The sequence below is a fragment of the Crinia signifera genome, chromosome 7, assembly GCF_055691185.1.
Source record: "Crinia signifera chromosome 7, ASM5569118v1, whole genome shotgun sequence".
Taxonomy (NCBI): domain Eukaryota; kingdom Metazoa; phylum Chordata; class Amphibia; order Anura; family Myobatrachidae; genus Crinia; species Crinia signifera.
The window spans coordinates 194,812,468-194,838,191 of NC_139223.1; the positions used below are offsets into that span (position 1 = coordinate 194,812,468).

At 43.5% G+C, this 25,724-nt stretch overlaps 1 protein-coding gene across 4 annotated transcripts in view; it reads left to right on the plus strand.

The window, feature by feature from the left end:
- The window catches only part of LOC146021018 (neurabin-1-like), a 92,656-nt gene extending 67,557 nt beyond the window's left edge, over positions 1-25,099 (plus strand). For 2 of the 4 annotated variants that reach the window (XM_083154796.1, XM_083154798.1), the window contains exons 12-19: positions 1,204-1,355; positions 3,422-3,737; positions 5,272-5,350; positions 5,933-6,004; positions 6,283-6,469; positions 9,144-9,260; positions 16,989-17,177; positions 22,810-25,099. In XM_083154796.1, the coding sequence (XP_083010922.1) occupies positions 1,204-1,355; positions 3,422-3,737; positions 5,272-5,350; positions 5,933-6,004; positions 6,283-6,469; positions 9,144-9,260; positions 16,989-17,177; positions 22,810-22,974 (1,277 nt within the window). In that variant the 3' untranslated portion in view covers positions 22,975-25,099. The remainder of the gene's footprint in view (positions 1-1,203; positions 1,356-3,421; positions 3,738-5,271; positions 5,351-5,932; positions 6,005-6,282; positions 6,470-9,143; positions 9,261-16,988; positions 17,178-22,809) is intronic. The other 2 variants (XM_083154800.1, XM_083154799.1) reach the window with 2 other exon arrangements.
- Positions 25,100-25,724: the final 625 nt, after the last annotated feature.

A 25,724-nucleotide genomic window follows, 5' to 3' on the forward strand; every position in this document is an offset into this window, starting at 1 on the left:
AGTGACTTCCTATTGGAAGTCCGACCTGCCAGTCACCCAAAGCAGTCCCATTGGGAGGTGTTCCCTCTCTCCAGAATGCCTCTCGATGCGCAGCTGCGGGGCAGCCCCTAAAATAGGAGTTCTGCGTATGCGCAGTACAGCGAATGATACTGCGCATGTGCCGGACCTGGGACCATCAATATGATTCTGCGGGTATGCTCCCAACACAGCCCCGTAGAGGCTGGGGCCAGCGCATTTGCAGTACCAAAGAGGCTTGGCAGCAGCCCCTCGCCTCCACCAAGGCAAGAGCTGCCACTGGTCTTAAGTGTTTCTCCCACTATAGCCATGTATCACCCCCGTATAATATCATGTACGCACAAAGGTTAGGATGTCTTTTACCTAAATAATATTGGATTTATAGGTTCTAGACCAGTGGTTCCCAACCTTTTTTCTCTCCCGTACCCCTTGATTAGGGCTTTTCATTGATGAGTACCCCCTCCTCTCAATTTAAAATATAGACAGTACTTATGAGTGGAGTGGAAGTGAGCGGTATGCTTACCCTTATGCATGGCCTTATATTAAGGAGTAGCGGACAGGAATCGTGACCTTCCGTGTGTGGCCGCTGGTTTTGTATTGTCTCCAGGGTTCCCACACACCTGTAGGAATAATGCCGCTGCTTCCTCCACCCGTGTCAGTGCAGGGCAGATGATTGCTGATGTCTGAGGGCAGCACAGGTAGCTCCCATTGGATTGCTGGTCAGGTAAAAGCACAATGAGACACTGATGACGCTGAAGACAGAACCATAAGTGACACAACATGGTTCTTCTCCATAGCAATGGGTCTTCTTCTGCCATCAAAAGACTTTTTTGAATCTTCCGCCATTACCAATATTATTTTCAAGTACCCCCAACTGGTCTGCAGAGTACCCCCAGGGGTACTAGTACCTCAGGTTGGGAACCACTGTTCTAGACAATGATCTGCATGGTGTCTTAGTTTTGTGTCACAGGCTTATGATACAAAATACTGGCTTATGACTTGTAATTGTGTATGAATGTTATCTTTTTTTGGAGGGCGGGGTTAATAGCCCCCACCTTTTATTAGTCAGTTGAATGGAGAGCATCATTATATAAAGTATCCAAGCTAAGCTGCCACTTTCCCAGCAATTGTTAGATACTGATCCACACGAGGGCTATGGCTCGGATTATAAGCTGCCTTGTCCTGCAGATTTTGATGCATGCGTGGGAGAGATCCAGCGCCTGGACACCAGCGCTCACCGCGCCAAAGCTCAGCTTGCCCTACAAGTGAAACGTAATCGGCCATCAAGGAACAAATTAAAGGAGCCTTTCATTGGCGGGGGGCAAAAGCCGTGCACAGAGGTGAGATCTTAAGTGGCCATTGTGATCGAGATATTCCATGCATTAAAAAACAAATGTTTTATGGAGCTTTTGGTAGAGAAGCGGTTTAGAGGTGGGAAGTGTATAAAAAGGATCTTTTATGAAAGGAGCACAGCGAGTCCTCTGTATCCCATCCACTACATGTTCACATACCTAGTTTGGACCTCTTAGGGTTCTCCAGTCCCAGTAAGCTTTCATTCCTGTTTGTTCTGGCAATGTGGAGCTTCTGCACCAGGGGTGTGGTATAGGGTTCCGACAGTCGGGATCCCTATAGTCATTAGCACGACGTCTGGATCCCGACTGGCTGGACTCAGAGAGCATGTCGAGCGCAACAAAGCCCCTTGCGGGCTCGTTGCAGGCTCGGTGGCTTGCTACGCTCGCCACCTATTCCATTCTCCCTCTATGGGGGTCGTGGACTCTAACGAGGGAGAATAGCCGGTGGCCGTCGGGAACCCGTCTGTGTTTTAGCAGTCGGGATCCCGACTTCGGGTAAATGACTGTCGGGATCCCATCCTGCACCAGAACTGTTTAGGATACTGGTGGAGCACCTATTTGGGGATGTGGTCCGTGTCCTGACAGCGGCATCCCGACTAACAGAATCCTGACACATTTTGCTAAGAAGTATTCTAGTTATTCTGCAGCGGGGGGAGCTTTAGTGTTTGGCTGCATGGTTGGGGGGAGGGTAAGGGTTACTTAGGATCCCTAAAACTGTGTTTTGACCATCTATTTCCTGACTGTCAGGATCCCATACCCAGCCCCCTATTGGCAGTGAGTAAGATTTCTTCTCTTCTTGGAGGTTCTTTGACCTAATCTTTCTGTTGGGGACATTACTCATCACAGTGAAATGCTGCATTCTGGCTGGGATTGCCAGCGTGAAAGTATTACTACTTCGAATAGGCTGTTTGCCATAGATACTTTCTTGGCCTTTTCCCACTTACTCAGACATGTCTGAAAGCAGCGGCTTTTGGTTTCTATAAATGATTAATGGGTTTAGAAATGCCTCATCATTCCTTTTTATTACACATACTCCTTTACTTTGCTGTACAACGATGGCTGTAAGCTGACAGGATCTTCTACAGGAGCAATGGCTATCTAACATTGGGGTAGATGTATGAAGCAATGATAAGGAAGGAGAAGAGATCACTGGCCAATCAGCTCATGACTGTCCTTTCTTAAACTCAGCCTGTAACTTAACAGTCAGGAGCTGATTGGACCCGGTGATGAAGTACCAGGCACATTGGGGCAGATGTATTAAGCCTGGTGAAGAGATAAACTGGAGATAAATTGGAAGGAGATAACGCACCAGCCAATCAGATCCCAACTGTCATATTTCAAACACAGCTGATTGGCTGGTGCGTTAACTCTTCCAAGTTATCTCCACTTTATCTCCAGTTTATCTCTTCTCCAGGCTTAATACATCTGCCCCATTATCACTTCTCCCTTATGACTGCTTCATACATCTACCCCATTGTTTAATCTTCTGCCCTGTGTAGCTAGTTCAGATAATAATAATTTTATTTATATAGCGCTCTTTCTCCAATAGGACTCAAGGCTCTTAACAGATAGAATGAATGTAATACAGTACAGAAACAATGAAGTACAGAAAAGCTTTTCATAAACAATACTTAAGGGACTGAAGGAAACGCTGAGTAAATAGGAAAGTCTTGAGTCTGTTTTTGAAGCATTCTAGAGTTGGGGTCTCTCGAACTGTGCGGGGACGTGAGTTCCATAAAGTCGGAGCTGAATGGCTAAAAGCTCGACCCCCAGATGAATTACGGGAGATCCTAGGTACTGCTAAAAGTCCTTCATCTACAGATCGCAGTAATCGGGTGGGACAGTATGGAATCAGAAGCTGCTTCAGGTACCTTGGGCCTTGGTAGATGAGCCCCCAAAGGGGAAATCTCTGCTCTAATGCTTCACTTTGGTGTTCGGCAGTTTGAATACACCCAGATAAAGCTGGACAGGCCAATAAAGCTGATTCTGATATTTTCCTAACCTCTGCATGTTCTATGGTTAAACTGTCAAATTCTATTACATTGAATATACAGGAGGACGAGGTAGAGGAAACCCTCTTAGAGGAAACTGGGAGCCCTGAGAGAAGACCTGAAGACCCCGAGGAACTTGGTGGCCAAGACAACGATCAAAGGATCGAAAAGTCTCGGGCGACAGAAAGTTTAGGTAGTCTCCCGGAGTCCGACCCCTCCATTTCCACTTCCTCCTCCCCAGCCCACAGGACTAACACTGAAACCATTCTAACCTCCAGTCAGTCTCCCACTGGGGAAGGGCTAGCTCAGAGTTCCTCAGGAGGATACGTTAGGAATACCAAGCTGAGAGAATCTAAAGGAAAAGGCAAAGCCGTTAAAGGTAAGCTGAGACATTCGATAACATTTAGTAAATTCTGGCGGCAATCATAAGACCGAAGCATAATAGTCAGGGAGTGGTCAACTCCTCTCTGTACGAGCAGGAATCATGTGGTTGACGTGAGGTTCTAGAACGGCTCCTGTAGCAGACTGTTGTGTTCAGCAGAGATGGGGGTGTGTTCCGGGCCAGTGCCGAATACATAGAGCTGTATTTGCTTACACAAGTCATGTGACTCCTGCGGGGACAGTACTATGTTGTGTATTGCTTTGCATGAGAACACTGCAAATGAAACCCATGGGTTAGATGAAGATATCCTATTTATAACTATTCAGGTATTGCAGATCTCCCATCGGATTCTTACATTACAATATTTAAGGACAGGTTGATAGATTTGGCGAGTGGTGCGTTTTCTCTGATGCAATATAGATTTGTGTACAGCTAGTGTCATACAGCTGCTTGCATGTCCACAAATAATACGTCATAGACATTGGTCACTTGTAAAATCACTCTAATCTCTCCCGCTAACTGGTTCAATTAACTCTTGCTGCCTTACTAATTAGTATTTCTTTCATTGCCATTCATTGAGACACCGACCTAAGAGCTGTGAACTCCAGAAGAGAAAATAAACTTGTTACATTTAATAATTGTTTTACAGGGCATTGTTATCCCCAAGCATATTGAAGTTTCTAGAGACAATTTTACTTATATGAAGTATACATTTGCCTACATGCAGCACCGGCAGCCATTTTGTGCATTGAACCAATGTGTGTGTGGGGGGGGGGGGGGGGCTACAGATTCACCAGTTACCTCATAGATGCCTCGTACCTCACAGTTCTCTCTGGTTCCAGGTGAACTCCTACACTAAATTTTCATGAATATTGGTTCTAGGCACAAAATGGCTGCCTGCATTGCCCATCTGTCAGACATTGCACAGTCCCTTGTGGCCACCAGCACCACCCCAGCATATATATTTTCCAAAATTATAATTTCATTTTTCTCTTCTGGAAAACAGCTGTTTATTTTGTGTTTGTGTTTTGCATTGATGCGTTCGCCGCATGCTACACACGGATTCAGTATTGAATCCCGGCGGTCGGGATCCCGGCGTTCAGAATCCCGACAGCCGAAATGCCGACAAGGGGGGGACGTGGATCGCCCCCCCTTGCGGGCGCGCTGCGCTCACCACGCAGCGGGCCCGGTGCCTCGCTACGCTCGGCACACTAATTTATTCTCCCTCCAGGGGTGTCGTGGACACCCCAGGAGGGAGAAAGTGTCGGCATTTCGGCGGTCGGGATTCCGGTGTCGGGATTCTGAACGCCGGGATCCCGACCGCCGGGATCTTAACTGCATCCCGCTACACACAGTGTTATGAGCTTATTCACACCATGAGGAGAGTTGGACATGGGCCACTTTTTATTTTCCGCCTGTACCCAAGCAGGCACCAAGCTCAAGGTCTTGCACTTGTGACCATTCCAAGTGCTTAATAGTCTCTTTGTGTTACCATCTCTTAGCAATTCTCCTTTTTCATTGTCTTCTATAGATGAGAAGAGAAATGACGAGAAACCTGGGGAATCAAATGAAACCGCTGGGAAGCACAAAAGAAGATTCCCTGATTTTGGGTAAGATCGTTAAATCCTATCGACTGAGGTACTAATTAATTTAACTGTGGCCAAGCATAGATATATATATATGTAAAATGTGGACCAATAGCCATGAGGACAGAGTTTGGGAATCCTTGAACTACAGTGTGTGTAGATTCTATATTAAAAAGTGTAACCATTCTCTCTGTGAGGTAGTGTTGTGTTTCCAATAAACTACAACCTTTTAAGGTATTGCCCATTTTAATAATCCTTATTTATGAGCAGATATATCCGTTACTTGTGTTAGGATTCCACCCATCACCTTGCCTATTAAAGGTATAAGACCTTAAACTTAATTCAGTTTTGCCAAGCACCTTTTTCAGTCATTCTCATAGTTATGTCCTTTAATCCTGGGGGGAGGGGGGGCCTGGCCTTTGTCGCTGGACGGCGGGGGAGCCGGCCCGGCCCCTGTCGCTGCACAGTGGGGGAGTCGGCCCCTGTCGCTGGACGGCGGGGGGTGAGAGAGACATAAGTGTCTCCCTGGTAATCACACTAAACTACAGAATATTGTCCAATATTCTAGTCTAAACCAGAGCTATAACTGTGGCTTTGTTGCTTTAGGGGGCTGAGAAAGTCTGGCGGTAAAGGCAAAAAACACGACCGGGAGAACCAGAGAGGATCCATGGACAGTCGGTAAATAATATGGTTCTGTGTTTTTTTGGGGTGGGGGTTGTACTTTTCTATTTGCATTATATGGATTGGAATACCGTTAAGATAAAGTTATTGCTACACAAGGCTTTCGCTGTATTAACTGTAATTGTATTAGGCATTTTAAATATTCAATGCCATATAAGGAAAAGTAAACGATCCTAATATAATTCTAATATAAAGGGTTATTTGTCCTTCGCTGAATTTTGGATGCTGCTGTTGAGTTCTTGTGTGGTGACTCTGTCCCTTCTCCATGTTACCAGCGGATCTAGAGACCTGCTAGATGAAGCTGGCAATCAGTCCCTGTCGGACTCGGACTCCCCAGTCCCTACCTGCATGCCTTTCTCTTGGTTTGGCGAGAGCCACAGAGAATCTCCTTCCAGTGGCAGCTTGAACATCCCACCAAGTGGCTCTGACCTTACTACTGAACAGGAGAGAACCCGGAGCAAGGTAAACGCCAATAATACTCTGTAGCGATGCTCCGCTGGCTGCAACCCCTTGTATGATCTCGGTATATGTGTATGCAACCTGTGGCCCTGCACATTCCAGCCTGCCCTGCCACAGTTACAGCAGGCCATAACTGCAAAACCAGGCAGCTGATGCTGGGATGTCAAATTCCACACCATCTGGAGTTCAAGAGGTGGTCTACTGGCTCAGTACAGATGGAGCCGCTCGCATCGCGCCATCCACCAGAATGTGGCACGAGTGGCTCGTGCGCCCCATTCTTGGCAATAAGATGCTCGTGCGTCCCAGTCCTGCCGTCCGCCAGCTCTGGAGCGGGTTCATCTGTACATAGTCATCTGATGTTGGCCAAAAAAGCTGACTTGTTTAGTTATAGGTGGCAGCACTTTATTGTTACAATGTTAGTAAGTAACCCTTTGTTATTTCAAGCTGCACTCGCTCTTCCTATGCTTCATAATAGTTGAGAGAGAAAATACAGGATTTAGTGGGGTATTCAATCCTGAATCCAACTGTCGGGAGGTTCCGGACAGTTGTATTCCCGGCCACTTTCGACCTGTTCCAACTGTAACTCTACAGTCTGTTTTTCAATTTTCCGACTGTCCAGTTTCGAAACTGATCCTAAATTGGCAGAATCTTCCTCGAATTCGATAATCAGCAGTTTCCAACCATTGATTTTCATTTACAAAACAAATCTGAATCTGAAAGCCTTCAGTTCTGTCAGATGGCAGCATCGAATAGGTGAGTTCCGCTGGCAGAAATAGTGGAACAGATTGACTGCCCTCTTATATGGAGTCATGGAGGAAACAAAAAAAAAAACGGTATCGGAAGTGAAAACTTTGCATGTAAACTCGTTAACACAATGAGCTGAGGATTTTAGTTAAGACCAATTTAAAAAAAAAAATCACGATCTTTGCTGAATTATATACAGTCATATTAACAGCGTTACGGTTTCCTGGTTGTGATTCATTCGCTATTTTACCTGGATAATGTTGACATTTTATATTATCTAAAAAATGCAGGAAATTGCCTTTATTACTTACAGATCTTTACACGAAAGCTTTCTATTTTCGCATTGCTTTTTACAAGTATGCACTGCTATGTAAATGAATGCAAATTAATTAATTAGTAAGGCGCTTTAACACACCCAGCATGGTGTAAATTCCCGGTCAGCCTTATTGATGAAAACTGCGTTATGGAGATTTCTGGAAATGCCGCCAGTGCCCCACTCACAGCTGACTTTAGTAACACGCTACATTATGTCATACCTGCTCAGTGCTTGCTTGTGTGGGTTTTAATTATCTCACCGTGTTTTCGGAGTCAATTGCTGAAAAACAATAATCGCGGGTTCCTGCTAAGCAGACGGTTTTCCTCCTGAATGTGATTTCCTAATCCAGTATCTTAGTGGATAATTGCAGTCACTCATTCCTAGCTCCTGTTTGAGACTGAGAGCAATCTGAATATACACTAGGATTTGCCCACTCTGCAGAACACTTACCACTTCTGAGTTACTTTAATGTTTCACAGCGCAAAAAAAGATTGTACTAATGTATGTTGGCTGACTATATGTTTAGAAGACGGACTTTTAATTTGCATTTTTTTAAATTTTGTTCTTTGTAATGTTGTTCAGGTTTATCTGCTGGCTTAGAATGTATTTTAAAGTCGTAGCAAATCAATACAGAATTCAGGGACTAGGATGTGTAGTCTAGGAGGCAGCAGGAACTGCAAAGGAGCCAGGATAGATCCCGTATAACTGATTTCTGATGACTTGCGTTGTCCATTTATGGAAACATCCAATCTCCCAACTAGCAGAACTGTGCAGTCTCCTAAAGCTGCTTCTGTAAGACCCAAGCTGACTTGTAGATCTCATTTAAATATATCTTCTCTATACTGGAGAGATGTCTTCGCCATAGCAAGTGACGGTTGGTCTTGGAGAATGATTTGAAATTAGTCCATAAGCCAGGCATGTCCAAACTATGGCCCTCCAGCTGTTGTGAAACTACAAGTTCCATCATGCCTTGTTTTTGCTTGTAAGGAACACTGAAACTATGGCAAGGCATGATGGGACTTGTAGTTTCACAACAGCTGGAGGGCCATAGTTTGGGCATGCCTGCCATCAGCGGTACAGGCAGGTGCTTTGATCTCATGAAGTTATGAGATTCTACTTTGCAGTGTGCAGCCCTAATATGTCCTAGGATGAAGGGTCATGTTCAGCATAACCGCAAGCAACTGGGAAAAAGCATGCAGCACTGCAGGTGGGGCAGAGGTAACGTGCAGAGAGAGAGTTAGATTTGGATAGGGGGTCTTCACACTGAATTCTAAATCGCAGTGTAAAATAAAGCTGTCTTAACAGTTGCGGGCTACATGCAAAAGCGGCCGGTATTTACCCTGCACAGGAGAAATATAACCCATCAAAACTTTTTTCCCCCACCTGCAGTGCCACATGAATCCAGCCCTGAACCCATCATGCTTTGGTGCGCTCCAGTTCATATGAACGTTGTGTGACCCCCATCCTATTTGTAGCTCTGATCTGAGGCCGTAATTCCCATGTTACAATCACTGCTTGGATATGTGCGCACTGAGCTAGAAGTGCACAAATGTTATGGATGTTCTCCTCCTTGTTGGGGGGCATGGATAATACAATCTTATCTCTACTTGTTTTCAGAGTAGAATGGTCATAGATGACTCACACAGTATCAGCCCCTACTCTGATCTGTCAGGGTTAGTGGCAGAGCCGTCCCTATCTGGGCGCTCACACACTATCACCTTCTCTTCTAATGAGGTGAGTTCCATAGTGTGTACATGTGGTGTGGTGTAGTGTTGTGTTTTTGTGTAACCGCATGTCTCCTGTTCGGTCTTCATCTAGTAAATGGAGGAAAATGCTCGCACCTTACGGCCTACCTATGTACAAGTCAGTATGTGCGACTGCAACTTTTTCAGTGCCCAATATAAGACCTAGGTGCCAGTACTGGGACATGGGGCAGAGTCCTGCAAATTTGGGGCCGATGTGTCCTCTAGATCTGTATTTAATTGTCAAACAGGCACTTAAAAAGTTAATTGTGCATTTCTTTCATTTTCCCCATTGATGAGTTTACCAGAACTTCAAAACCTGAAACCAGTACGTTAAGCCAACATTTAGTGACTGACATGTTCACGGTCTCCCGGTGAATGAGTCTGATTTAATTTTAATCAATAGCACTCGTTTAAAATAAAAAAAAAAGTAAAGTAGTATTTCAAATGAATACTTGAAATTCCGAATCCATAATTCTGGTATACAAAAGTCTGTGTGTCTAACATATGTATCATGGTACTATTAAGTGTTGGTATTTTGGGAGTAATGTCCTTTTGTCCCAATAAGTTTTAAGCATTGCCATCCTATTATGAGATATGATTGTACTGGGCAGGCTGGATTACACAACTCTCATCATTCCTCCCACTGGCTAGTGATGTGGTGACCCCTCTGTTATAGTGTGGCTCGCTCTGCCTCCCTGGCTTGTGCGAACTGTAACCATCAGAAGCCTAAGACGTGGGCAGCACTAAGTTTCCACACACATTTAGGTCACTTAATTGGAGGTATTTGGTAGAAAGGGAGGTGAGTCGGATCTTCCATAACATGAGCTAACTCCTTAGCTGTGTAGAGGCAGGTAGAAGAACGGATCTATGCATTTTGTCTTTTCCTTCCCTTCAGGGGCTTGACGAATCCTCTTCCCAAAGTGTCCTTCAAATGTAAACAAACAACAACTATGGCAGTCATAACATTTGAGGTGTACCCAAACGATATCTCAAAGTAGAGGGTGGGGTATGCATAATCAACAATAGAAGTGTAAAAGAGCAGTAATAGACTGTTTCTTTGTTAAAGAACCGTTTAAATGATCGTCCTTCCAGCCTGAGCATCAACAGACTAGGTCATCTCCAAACATGTAGTGGCTTCCAAATCCTGCAGCAGCTAGAGGGAGAATTGTTCGTTTTCTTACGTCACCATAAATAACTTTCTCAGACTCCTTTGCAGTGACAACTCAATCTCCTTGCCTTAAAATGCAGGGCATTTGTGTTGGGTTGCTGGGTCTCTGATCAGAAGGTCTGACCAAGGTGGCTGAAGCAAAGACCGTTCCACAAGCCTTACCATAGCCACTTCACACCATGGGCTGCATGGACAAAATGGAACCATCTGAATCTTCTCTCTAGTTTTTTCTTGATGATCCATGGGTTATTACAATGACAGAAGGGGGAAACATATATTCTGTTTCAGTGGTTCTCAAACATGGTCTTCAAAAGTTAATTTCCCAGGTCATCTACCAGGTGCACAGGTGTGGTTATTACTCAATGACACATTTCAAAAGATCCACTGGTTGAAATAATCATTTCCCAAATGATTCTATGAAATGACTTGGAACTGTGTGGAGTCCTGAAGATCCAGTTTGAGATCCTACATTCTAGTTGAATGTTCTATGGCACTGACAGAACATTTTTTGGGTTATGGAAGGAAACTTTGCTCTTGGAAGAAACCCATGCAAACCAGGGATGAAACCTACACGCTATAGACAGGTAGTACTTTGGTTAGGAAATTACCCCAGGGCTTTTGAGAGAGTAATGCTTACCACTACACCAACAGCGCTGCCACCTTGTCTGTGTCAGGTTGAGGAGCTGTTAACGGTTTTATTTTTGCAAAATGATTGCACTTGTTTCCATTATAAGCGGGTCACTTCTTTCACATTCAAGGCAGTAAGACTTTATTAATGTTTAACGTGACATTTTTATATTATAAACACACATTTATTACATTAATTATAAAAATCTATTAAAATAACAAGTTACAGTGCCTATCTGTTACCCTGGTTACCAGGAAGGGCCCATTGCTATTCTGTATGTTTGTTCACCCCTCACTCCCTATCAGATGGACCAGGTTATGAATAGTATGGAGCTGTTATGTGGAGACCTACAGTACACTTTTCCCCTTTTCATTTATTTCTTTTTAACGCATTGATACAATTTGCTATTAGGTCCCTGCAAATTTGCACTTTATTAGATTTTTACCCATAGCTGCGTCTGTCCGTATCCATAAGAATGTAGCGGATGAGAAGTCGTCAAATGACTTTCTACTGTATTGAGGATAGTGCCAGGTTCCACCCATAGACGCAGCCATGAGAATTACCTGGTTACTGCTAGATACTTCATCTGGGTACACACCTGAACAATACGTTGATTATAGCATTGGTATGATATGATGTAACAATGTATCACGTCTGCGTACACCCTACACAATCTGCCCAATTGATGACGCTGTATATCGCTACTGGGTAGTATTAAGGGACATGCAGCGCATCCGTTGGGAAGACTCTACAAGACCATTCGGCAAATGAATTGTGAGTTCACACTATGCACTGATCATTACACATGGCAACATTGACCCATCTATCACCTGGTGTGTCCAGCTTTACTCCTGGATGAGATGTCATTTCAACCAATTAAGCTTCACATAGACGATATTTAAATAAAAGCATCAACGTAATGCTATGGAATGTCTATGTTCCCTAGTGTATACTATTGAAGGATCTCTGCCCGTACTTTATGCCCCCTGGGGAACAAAGCTGTAGCCACCAGAGGAAACTGCTGGTCTCCATTCTCCTACCTACAGGATCTTAGTGTTCACTCTAGGATTTTTTTAGGGCATGGTGCTGACCACCGGGCAGGGCACTTTTTTCAATCGGAAGGGCACATTTTATATTAGAAATTTATATTAGAAACAAAAACAAAAATGGCACACTGCACTAGGATTACTCCCATTAAACATTGTCAGACTCTGCTATGCATATTACATATTCTGTCGTAATGACAATTGCCCATTATGGCATACACTGTAATGCCTCTTACACATTATACCACACACCATAATGCCCATTACACATGATGGCACACCCCAAAAGTTCTCAGCTGCATGTCATGGGGGGCAGTGTAAGGGTGCACAGTGCCACACACAAAAAGGGCAGGGTGCATTTTGAGGTTTTAAAAATGGGCAGGGTGCGGCACTATGCAAAAGAAGCTTAGAGGGAACACTACGATCTGTCCGTAGACCTTTGTCTTTTGTTGGAATATTTGCCCTTGTGGACAGACTGGCTGCAGCTACAACACCACACACCACTTAGAGGCTGAAAGGGATACAGAGAAGTCTCTTAAGATTAAACTGACGTCTTTCCATTTGTTCCCATTCTTTATTAATGAGCTGTTTCATAACACAGTGTACAAGAAGCTTTGCCTGTTTGATCATCCGCAAAGAGTGAACTATCCCCTGGGTTTGCTTAATATAAAAGTAGAACATCCACAACATCACGGTTGCATAGTCTTGGCTCCTACGGACTCCTTTCTGGATGACCACTCAAACTCTGTAAAGGAAACCAGAGACCAATTGCCACCAGAGGGATCAAGCTGTATTTATTGCCCACATTTATTTACTGCCTGGGACTATTTTACCCCTGTTCATTAATCTCTTTTGTGACTAATTTTATCCTGCGGTGATGTCATTGTCAAGGAAAATAACTTTCATTTGCCCATGGCAACCAATCAGCTTTGAGGTAACCTTTATCAAGTGCATTATAGATAGAAGCTGATTGGTTCTTCACTGGATCACTTCGCCACTGTTAGTGCTTTATACATTTCCAGCTTCGTAATAAAGAGTAGGAAGGTAAAGAGGGATCGGGGATATTAAACATGTGTAAAAATCAAAATTCCCCGATCCCATCGGAAATTGTCAAATCTGGACTTTTTAACATTCTAGATATTCCCGATCCCTTGGCGGATTGCTGATTATCGCTGCTCACAGATTGGCTTATACGGTCGGCGGGGCCGGGGGTCAAGGTATTGAGCCCGCGTATGTATGGGCCACTTTAGTCTCCAACATCACATTTGCTAAATGGAAGGAGCGATTTGTGTCCTCAGGGTGGAAAAAGATAAGCCTGTAGTAATTTCCCAATTGCTGTGCCATAACTGCACCAGGTTCTGTGTATTCCTGCAATGCAAGTCTGTCACACGGTCAGATATTCTGTGCAGAATAACTTTCCTTGTAACATGGCAATCTACTGGAGAGGTGTAACAGTACGGTGGGTATTACTGGTTTACATATACACTTGGGGGCAAATTCATATAGTTGTGGGACTTACTGTTGGCCTTTCGCTCCTGTTTTAAGTGGCCAGAGCTGTGCTGTTTTTTCAATGCAGTAAACCAGCAACTAGCCCACAGAACACAGATTTTTGGCCACGCCCTCCTGAGGTGCCAATAGAAATGTGCGATAAGTGCATCTTGGGTAGTAACTGAATCTCTCTGGGTCATAGCCTGGGTGCGAAAAGCCTGCGTTAAATACCACAGCTAATTGAATTCCCACCAAGTTACTCTAAATTTTTTGTTTTATTATGCAGATCAATGAAACATATCCTCTCCTATATGATCGGGCTTTACTTTTACTTGCATTGAGACGGTGTTTCCTTTTCCTTTTAATGACTACAGCTCAGTCCAGTCTGGGAGCTCGTTGAATTTTGTTGTTGGCATAATTGGACACGTTGGAAAATGCAAATCCATAGAAAAGACTGTAAAGGCTCTTCAGATCCCAGATAGATCAATGATTAACCTGATTTAAATGTGGTTTGATCTGTGTCCACCGTGACGTAGCACTGATTTTCAGCAATTCCAGCACCCATGGGTCCTGCGACACAAGAGGAAGAGCGAATGCAGACTGTCTGTGATTGACAGGGTGGGGGGGGGGGGGTGGATGGAGTCCGCCTCCGTTTGTGAAGAGGGAAGGGAAGCGGCCAGGGAGCTTAGTCGTAGGACAGAGGTTTCCCGGCCTCTGCACTTAGTAATGTGATTTTCGTTTTTTGTTTTTTTAAACCATTTTTTATTTTTTTTTGGTAACTACATAACTGTAAAAACTCATGTCCAAAAGGCAGCCAAGTACAATCATGAACAGGGCCAATGTCCAGGAAACAATATCAAAATACATTTCATACTCCTTCCCCAGCTGGTAAATGTTACAGGATACAGGAAAGGAAACCATAATTCCCCTGGCAGAAGCTAATTCTTGAAGTTCCGGGTACCCGATACCTCGTTCTGCTGTTATGTGGAAGACGGTTGTTTTATGTCCTCATCCTAATATTCTGTAAACTCATTTTCTATCCACCCTCATTTTTGTCTACAACATTGTGATAGTGAATTCATAGTAACACTGCTACAATAATGTTTCTTTGTCTAGGTCAGAGTGTAACTGCTGTAATTTTAATCCCTTAGTGTTCTTAGACTTCAAAGGCATCCTCGGGCAAAGCTGGACAGAATTCAATGGTCCTGTGCTACAAAGAGACACTCATAAGCCTAGGCTGTACCCTGCTGTGCATTGATTTAACGTTCTACTTGGGTTGGAGTGCTTCCTAGGGAATCCACAGGGCTTTCTACCTATTGATCAAAGGGACAGGCAAAGCTTGATCACAGCCTTACATGCTCTGCTATTTCCTGTATACTAAGAGCGGTCAGCCATTTAGGCCCGTAGTAGTCACATCAAATTTTACATGTTTGTAAACCTGTGTTGCATGACCGTGGCTATGTATGTTAATGTAAGACGAGAGGCCTGTTTAATGCAATACATTTTATTGAAAGGGAACGATTCAATATGTACATGGTAACTTCCAGGTAAAGCGGTCAAAGCTTTTTAATTAAAGACCAGCGAGCAGCCTGAAGCCGCAATTATTGCTGGGTTCTGCACACGCCCTCCTGAGGTCAGAGCCGAAATCAGCATGGTTTGCTGCCTCTGGGCGGAGATTACTACTGATTCTCCCTATATGGCCTCTGGGCTGCTATACCCAGTGGAACAGACCCCTCCATGCACCACCTGCTGCTAAGTAAATCTGCCCCAAAGTGGTGGCAAAGCTTTGCCTCTAGCGGAGACCAGTCATGTATGGTGCCCTCTTCTGTGTAAGATGGATCGCTCCTTCCCATCTAGTCCTTCATACTGCCCTGTGCACACTTCCAGGCTAGCGGCTTATTGCAATGCTCTCCCGCTGTGCGTAGGGGAGTATGAGCAGCAACGCAGGCCATTAAAATAGTTCTAAATTATACAAATTGTCCCCTCCCGACCCCATGAAAAGACATTTCTGGTTTTATCTTACAGTTCCATAGGCTTACTACATACTAAATACATTGTGTAGCAAAGCTGTACTCCTGTTACCTGGCAACAGGTCAGTGATACGTACCCGTTACATGTACCTAGGGTGATCCAGAGGAGTACTTCAACCATGAAACTCCACGGATCCGTTTATGGCCTCCATAAAAGAGAGAACGTCTGTGCTCCAGAAATGTGGGGGAGCAGATCTTAGACACTTTGGGGCAAGTTTAATTAGAGAGCGTCTTCTGATCACTCAATGGGGTCGATCCCAATAGCTGCAGATGGTGCGAATAATCACGCCACCAGACGCACTTTACCACGGATGGAATTTGACAAAAATCACTCTCTGTTCTATAGGGTTTGCTAACAATTTTTTGTGAATTCGGGCCTGTAAAGGTGCAAGATCGGGTTAAATCGGGTGCCATTGCTGGCGTTTAAACACTGTTGGAACGGCCCCTCACGCCCTTCACAAATAATACGATGGACCCCATTCTAGCAGTCATAAATGGTGCTCCAGCCAATCAGATCCTATCTGTTGTGTTTAAAAATGTCAGGAGCTGATTGGCTGGAGCATAGCATGAGCGATAACAAGAATATCACATTAAACTTTCTGAAATGTTATAAGCAGTAATGACTATAATGGATAATTGGTAAAATTATATAGACATTAAGGACCAGGGCATTACAAAGTGGGCGGAAAACGGATACCGTTCATATTGAAATGAGACGTTTTCAAATATTTTATCATTTTAAAGGATTTACTTTATATTTGTGATAAGCATATGGCCTTATGTTCTATTTTACACCATTTAATTGCTTTTGGATTTCTGCAGCAGTCAAACCAACCTCCTCAAAGACATGACAATGATGTATACAACTTTACATATATACTATGCGGGAGGGTGAACCAGCTTTGTACATAATACTCTAATCTGTTATGCTTCCTCCTTCATAGAGAGATATTGAGTTAAATCTGCTTCCTGTAACCTGGCCCCACACATACAGATCTCTGACAAGCCAAATCATAGAGAACTGTGGCTTCTGGTAGGCTGCGGATAGAGGGAATTGCTTTCTGTCCACACACTTTTATCATATTCCACTGTCCTAAACTGAAATCTTAGAAGACGGGGAGAATTACCAAATAAGCTCAACCAGATAGAACTCCAGGATCAGGGCCAAGAATGTACTAGATCATGAAGAATTTGTACTAGATCATGCCAAATTTGGGGAACGAGGGGGGGGGGGGTGTATGTCTTTCCTACCACTGTTTCATGTTCTGGAGCCCATCCAGTTAGCTATACCCAGCGGACCACTAAGCAGCAAAGATCTGAAGAGTCACTAAGCCGTTCTCTTTTTTTTTTTTTGCAGACGTTAGACGATGATGTCACCACAAGCGGGAAACAAAATCAGTGGCATAGTCGTCCTGTGTGTGATTGGACCGCTCAGCAAGTGTGTCACTGGTTGATGGGAATGAACTTGGAGCAGTACATCACAGATTTCACAGCCAAAAACATTGATGGCCAGCAGTTAATGATGCTGGACAGTGAGCGATTGAAGGTACTGTAAGGCGCAGGATATTTTCTCTCGCATAGGCCAGCCTGACTCTCATTTATTTTATTCTATGAATGAAGTTTGCGGATGTATCCAGCGATATCTCACACTGCGCGTGTGCTGCACATATGCCGCCATGATATATCGCATCAGCTGTAATGGAGTAACTGGGCAGTAGCTGCTCATTCACATATAGGACAAATGTACGGTGAGCGTGTTGTGGTAGTATACACGGTGCTACATGCTATGAGAGGTCTGTTTGCTTTCAGACAGATGTCCTGCACCAGGTATAGGGCTGGTACACATGCATACTGACAGTGACAACACCACATGTACGATCGGATGGATAGGGGTGATGCAGTCAGGTCTGAGTATGGGTGAAGATCAGCGTTTATTTCCTAGCATGCAGTAAAGCCGTTATCCTGTGGGGCCACACACGCCAGTCACGTTGCTCTGATAAGCTAGTTGGCGGTAGTCGAATATCCCCAAATATGGGGACAGAGTGATCAGCGAGGATTTCCTGAACTCCAGTAGTGGCCGTAACACAGCAGGTGTAGTCCCGGGGATTAGGGGATCCGGTCTCGGTTTTCGCTGTGTTATTTCTAGCATTCCACCATCTTTCTTCCCACTGAACAAAAGAGATCATTCTGGTTTGCGAACGTACGCACGGGGGTTCGATGTTGAAGCTCTGCGCATGCCCATATTCGCTTATGCGCATGTGCAGGGTTTCTCTGCGGGCACCTTCCGAGACGTGCATAGTCTCTGTGACGCTTGCAAAGGGAGGGGTGGGGGGCGGCATGGGAGAGGCAGCCCAGGAAACTGCTGGCCGTTGCCATGCGCACACAGGCGGGTACCTGGCTTCCGGGAAGCACACGGCTGATGTAACCAGCTGCCCGCACAGTTCTCTGAGCTGGACACTGCAGATCTAAGACAGCAGAGACGGACTTAGATTTGCGAGCACTGCAAATGATTTCTGGCCCGCATGCCAGCCTGCGAATAGATGTTTATGGAGAACATCCATTTGCCATGCGGCGGGTACACAGTGCAGCAAGGGGCAGGCATTCGTAAAGGCCCACGGGTGGCATTACAAGGCTCGCTAAACAGCAAAACAACCAGAATGACCTCCAAAATGTGTGTGATTAGGTCTACAGTCAAAAGGTCAACATGGTGGGTTTTTTTTACAGTTTTTTTGAGTCGACATGTGCCGAAAGCCGGTCGGCACATGTCTTACCCTGCCAGACGGTGCTGCAGCTGTCGTAGCCGGTGATGTGATGACGTCATCCAGGAGCGGCCGCGGCCATAGTCAAACTGTTCAAAGCCGCGGCCATATTTTGTGTGGGCAGGGCAGCGGCCCAGCCTTGGGGGGTATAGTAGTAAATGTGGTCCGGCCCAATGGGAAATCGCCCGGATGCTGGTGGCCCAATCCGCCCCTGGAACAATACATTAGGGGATTAGCAGAGGGCTAAGTCTGACAGCTCTGGCTCACTTAATTTTATTAAAGGGCTAGACAAGGATGTCTCTATCTGTATATCTATCGATCTCTATAATATATAGCACACAGATATATTCTATAAAGGCATATAGTGCCATCTGCTGGTGAAATAAACACTGTACTGAATTAAGACTATTACAAATCAAAGGAGAAAGAAAGAATTCCCAATTTGGGGCACTCATTCAACTGATATATTATGTAATAGATCCTGTAGGGAGTGTCCACCAACAAATTCAATATTAAAATGTAACTGTTATTAGTATTATTTAAAATTGCTGAACGCCAGCGAAGTATAGACAAACCTATAGAGGTGCAAATTCATAGAATTGTAGTGATTCAAATGTATTGCACTGTGTTTGTGTTTTATTCTATTCTGTCCTCCGTAAATGTAAGTGTATGATACCACTGGAAATAATAACCAAATAATAAATTTTTATCTGGATGCAGGGAATCTTTGGTACACAGCAAAGAGTTTGCACCAGAAAGCTATTAAAGCTAAGAGCCATATAACTGATATTAGCCTTTAAGTGCGGCAGCGCGCATCTCAGAGTGTGTACACACGGTTCGATGTTCTGTGCGATCCGATGTACGATTCGATGTTTTGTCCGATTTTTACTTTTCCCTTTTTTTTTTTTTTTCTCTACTCCTTAAGATATGCCTTAAGATATATGCTTAAGATTTTGACTTTTTACCATACAATTTGCTATGCGATTTCCTATTTAATTTACTATGCGATTTCCTATGTGCCTTAAGATTTGCTTAAGATTTTGACTAAGCGATTTTGACTTAACAACAGGATGACTGACAGGGCCCTGGAAATCGTATAGCACATCGCATCTTAAGCATATCGCAAGGCACATACGATGCATGCGATATGCTGGCGATTTGTGCTAGATAGAGTGTGCTGCCCACTCTATCTCCCCTCCGATCTCTCCTTAAACGGGAGCGCGCATCGGGCTAGGAAGCCCTTACAATGCATACAATCAGTATGCGATATGGCTTCCGATGTTGACGATATCGTCAACATCGGAAGCCATATCGAACCGTGTGTACACACTATCAGGGTTAATGTGACAGCCGGGCTCCTAATGCCATCACCATTTAATGCGGGTTATAATGTCAAATTTATAAGTATTCTTTACCAGCTTCTGTCTCTAAAGAAGTGAGCACAAATAATACTAAATTGATTTGTGCTACGTAGTCCGGCAGCACATTGCAGTACAAATTCTTAGAGCAGCTTAAAGTTCGGGCTGTGATACATTCAAGTACATACTACACGATATCATATAAAAATAAATTAGATTTACCAGTCTTTGCTACTATTGATAGGATTAGTGCATCATATATTTAAACCCAGAATTGGGCTAAACAGCGCTATAACTCATAAGCGCACAGTTGAGCACCTTCAAGAGCTTTGGCTGCAATACACAGCTCAATCCCTGAAAGAACTGCGGCCTACCAGCTGCAATAGTGCACACCACATGCAAATGTAAGTGATTCATAGGAAGTCACATCCAAGACTATTTAGCAGTGGACAGGGAGTGAATCATTTCAAGTTACTTTATTGTGGCTACATTGTATGTGAGTGCTTTCATACAACCTATAAAACAACACAGTTTCATCTTATAAGCATATACCTATCTGTAGAAAAAGAGAAACAGAGTGCGCCCCTAATGTAAATTCCACCACCAGAATATGACCAATAACCATAAATCAATGGTAATTCCAGCAAAATATTCACAATTTGTGATTTAATACAACATTTATTAAAAACATGTAGTTTTCATCTGTGCAGTATAATTCATACAGGACATGGAAATACACCCAACGCGTTTCGTCGATATGAGTTCCTCAGGGGTAAAATTTCCGTATGTTGGTGGGTAGTGAGAATATTCACTCCCGATATGTAAACCTTCTAAAAAACGGATCCTATGAGGATATTTAATATATAGTGCACAGCTGCATCAAATTCCAACTGTATTCCAATAATGGATCAAGGAAAATGTAGATATCCTTCTATACGATCGGATCCTGTTGAGGATCTTAATATTTAGAGCTCAGCTGCATCAAATTCCGTCTGAAAACGTGTATGGGTCCTAGGTAATGTAGAATGAGGACTCCTCTGGATAAGGAACACAGCAAGCCAACAATGAACCACCTGCAGGACCCATACACGTTTTCAGACGGAATTTGATGCAGCTGAGCTCTAAATATTAAGATCCTCAACAGGATCCGATCGTATAGAAGGATATCTACATTTTCCTTGATCCATTATTGGAATACAGTTGGAATTTGATGCAGCTGTGCACTATATATTAAATATCCTCATAGGATCCGTTTTTTAGAAGGTTTACATACCGGGAGTGAGTATTCTCACTACCCACCAACATACGGAAATTTTACCCCTGAGGAAGTCATATCGACGAAACGCGTTGGGTGTATTTCCATGTTCTGTATGAATTATACTGCACAGATGAAAACTACATGTTTCTAATAAATGTTGTATTAAATCACAAATTGTGAATATTTTGCTGGAATTACCATTGATTTATGGTTATTGGTCATATTCTGGTGGTGGAATTTACATTAGGGGCACAGTCTGTTTCTCTTTTTCTCCATTTCTCCCACTTCCCCCACTAACAGGGGGGACTAATAGAGTTGCTGCCCCGACAGATATCTATTAGCGCATTGAAAGGGTATTTCTTTTGTTATATACCTATCTGTATTAACAAGATTGGTAGTAATACAATAGAACAGGGCAGCTATGAACACTCTTTGCTGTGTACCAAAGATTCCCTGCATCCAAGACAGATACAATTTTATTATTTGGTTATTATTTTCAGTGGTATCATACACTTACATTTACTGAGGACAGAATAGAATAAAACACAAACACCGTGCAATATATATTTGAATCGCTATAATTCTATGATTTTGCACCTATATAGGTTTGTCCACCGACAAATTCATTATTAAAATGTAACTGTTATTAGTATTATCTAAAATTGCTGAATGCCAAGTATTATCTAAAATTGCTGAATGCCAGCGGAGTATAGACACTCTACACCGGTGGTTCCCAACCCTGATCCTCAAGTACCCCCAACAGTGCATGTTTTGCAGGTCTCTACACAGAATCACAAGTGCTATAATTAGCTCCACCAGTGATCTTTTCAAATGTGCCTGAATAATCTGTGCACCTGCCGGGTCACCTAAAAAACGTGCACTGTTGGGGGTACTTGAGGACCAGGGTTGGGAACCACTGCTCTACAGGATCTATCTATTACATAATATATCAGTTGAATGAGTGCCCGAATTGGGAATTCTTTCTTTCTCCTTCTGATTGTACTAGTAACAAATATTCCCGGGAGCATCTCCAGAATCTAACAATTGGTAGTTCACATAGAAAACCTGGAAAAGTCTGATTTTAAAGAAGATAACAGAAGTCTGTGTGGACATCTACAACTCCTCTGAATTAAGACTATGTAAACCCCAGAGAATGCTTAGAGGCAAGAAAACCTTTTTGGCCTTGCAGAATATTTGCTTTATTCTACCTTTGTTTGCACGTTCTGGCCAAAGAAATCCCACACACTGTAAAGCGTTCCATTCTGGGTCAAGACTTAGCCATGTGTGGCTCTGCGGTGAACTTGGCCCAATGAGTTGTTAAGATCCACCGCGGGTGACATCCAGTGCACTGGTTTCCTTCCCTCCCTGCCCTGTTTTTGGAGGACACCTGGGAGTTTATTGTGGATCTTATATGTATTCCACTGGACTGCAATTTGCTGCACACTACCACAAGGGATTTTTGGGGGGTTTCGACATGTGAGCACATGGACTTCCGATATTGTAGTTAAATGAAGCCACTCGACTTATAGTGCGTGACATCCGGACAAGGTTCTTTCAATCAAGGCTAGGTGTGTGCGTGTGTGTGTGTTTCACAAAACAACCCTTGTCTGGATGTTGCCCTCTGCAGCTAATTGCACTCACCTCTCTGCTGAAATTAACTGGTGTGCTGGGCCTGTATAGAAAGTTGGGGTCCCTTGACAATGAGCCACACCATTTTTATGTTTTGGTCAAATGTGTGATATCAATTCTATTGGAGACATCTATTATACATATTATACATGTTTTTATTTATTCATTTTTAAGGCACTTGGTGTTTCAAGCCAGACAGACCGAGCCACCATCAAGAAGAAAATTAAAGAAATCAAAAAAGCGCAAGAGAAACTGGAAAAACAAAAGGAAAAATGTTCAAAAAAGGAAGTCCAGAAGAAAAGTGGTAAAGTGGGAGCAACTGTGGAATCGAGCTGCTAAACCATCCCACCCTTATCAGTCCACATGTTGTATATGTATATAGGTGTACAATTAAAAAGGAGTGACAAATCTTTAACATATTTAGAACATTTAACTACTTCTAGTGGCCGCTTCTAAAACGAGCATCGCCCAAGGAGCATAATTTTATTTAGTATTTTTATGAAGACCAGTTACTATATTTGTACTGATTTCTCGGAAGTGTCTTTTTTTCTTTTTATACGTGTCTGAAGTTGTGCATATTTTAAACGAACCCTCATGCCCCCAAACAACCACTTTAATATAGCACGGACAGCGCTAGAACCTTCCAGCTGCCAGAAGAAGGGAGGTTCCCTGTCGCTCTCCAGGGCAAGATGTGCCCATGTCTTACTATCCCTAGTAACAACACTGGTTTGCTTGTAGTGTGTCTGTAGTTTGTGTTCTATGTGACTGACCCCAATACCACTGTCTTATCATGTTGCTTTCTAATACAATCTGTGGCTGCTAACTGTAATTCAGTGACATGAACTTTACTGCAAGATAAGTGAACAACTGTGGCCTGTTCCGATGGGGACTGTGATTGGCTTGTGCGCCTTTTTTGGGTTGTTAAAGAACAGCCAATTAATCCTGTATGACCACCTGTAATGCAAGAACAAACTTTCCTCTAGTTGCCGGCATTGAGACACTGTACAGCAGGGGTGGCCAAACTTTTTCTTAAGATCTACCAACCGTTCATGTGGCTCAGGCAACCTGTGGCTCTATAGTAGGAATGAATGCAGCAGGTTTGAAAATGTGACAGTTAGTAATGACTACAGCTGTACACCAGCTAGGGAGTCTGGGAAATGTGACCGTTAGTAATGACTATAGTGGTGCACCAGCTAAGGAGTCTGGGAAATGTGACAGTTAGTAATGACTACAGCAGTGCACCTAGGGGTTTTTGAAAACGTTGACCGTTGGTAGATCTCGAGGACCGGTTTGGCCAGTCCTGCTGTACATCATAACTTACATGTTCTAATGCACTTGGTCATACAGAGGATTTGCTGGGACATTATCCTGTGAAGAATTCAATAAATATTAAGAAGATAGAAATGCCAGTGCAATGATTTTGTTTTGTCCCCCATACTAAACTCTCTTCACTTCTATGTAAAATGATGGCTGCAATGATGGTACTAGAGAGCGGACAAAGAAAATATTGTGCACCCATCCACGTCTGTGGTACGCTGTATAAATGTGCTTTAAAATTGTGGTATTAGCAGTTTATGGAACAAGTCTTACAACTTCGTTATTCCTCCTCTCCTACCCTCTTCCCTCATCATTGCTGGTATTCTACTGCCATAGGGTGCTAATACGCAGCCTTGGTGTCGGCTGCTTGCTTGTCTAAGTGCTCCTCTTTTGTAGAGGGGACCATGGATCTTTTTGCCTAGTGCACTCAGGCTGTAAATTGCAATGTTAGTAAATGCTGACCCAATATCACTCATAATCCATGCAATACGGGCTGAGCAAGTTCAGCACTGTGCTGGTTCTTGCGTCATTTTCTGTCAAGTATGACGCGCGGATCACAGTGTGATGAATGAGAGACTGGCCAGGCTGTGTGGTAGCCATTTTATACGTCTGCCATTTTGTATCTTTTCTTAAGCTCGACACTCGCACAATATCTGATTTTTGTACTGCTAGATGTAAGTAGAGTTTGGATAAGGCCGTACAATGCAGCTTGTTCTACTTTGTTCAAGTGACCGTATCAAAAGAATAGAAAGGTTTCATGTAAATGACTTGACTACATTCTCCCATATATCCCCTGAGCTTTGTTCAGCGGATACTGACGTGACTATACATTCCTATCACTTTGACCCATATCCTTCCTCCTCAATTGCTTGATATTAGGTGATACTGTCCCTTTAAGCATAAGATAACTTTGTAGAAGTAAAATGAACTCTATTTTTTCACAGTCAGAATGAATTGTTTATACAGTCGGAATGTTACAGTACGATTACTTCTGTGCTTCTCCAGATGATGGACTTGTCAATTGTGGACCAATTCATGCTGTGGGGTTTTTCCACTAAATGTAGATCTTTAAACAAAATCATGAAAACCTTAGAAACATTTTGTAAACAAAAGAAAGTTTTATATAATAAAACTGACCATTTTCTGATCTTGTGTGTGTTTTTCATTTCTCTCAACTGGATATGAGACGGACGCATCTGATGCAGCGTGCCAAGGATGAGTAAGTTCTTAGGGTGCCCATACACATCTCTCCCCCGTGGGGGAATCGGCGTATGTGGCAGCATTAGCCGCAATCCTCGCGAGGATTTCCCCGGAACATTTGACTAGGTTGAAAGGCCGGCGAGGGGATTGCTCAAAATGTGAAAACGGAGCTACTTTAAGTTCAGAATCACCTATAGTGTATGGACCTTTTACTCTTAACGTTTCCTATGTCTGTCTGTGTTCCCCATTTCACCGCTTCCTACTCTCTATCCCAGTAATTCCCAGCTTGCAGTATGCTGCAGCCTGGTTGGGGGTACTTGAAAATAATATTGGTAAAATTGGTGGAAAAAAATTAATTTCTCCTTGCCATGGAGACATGACCAATGTTGCATGACTTCCGGCACCCTCTGCAGATTCTCCTTGTGCTTTTGCCTGACCAGCAGTCCACTTGAGCTACCTGCATTGCCCTCAAAGATCAGCGTTTGTCTACCCCATGCTGACACAAGTGGAGGAAGCAGCAGCATTAATCCTACAAGTTTTAGCGTGAAACCCAGAGACAGCAAACAGCCAGT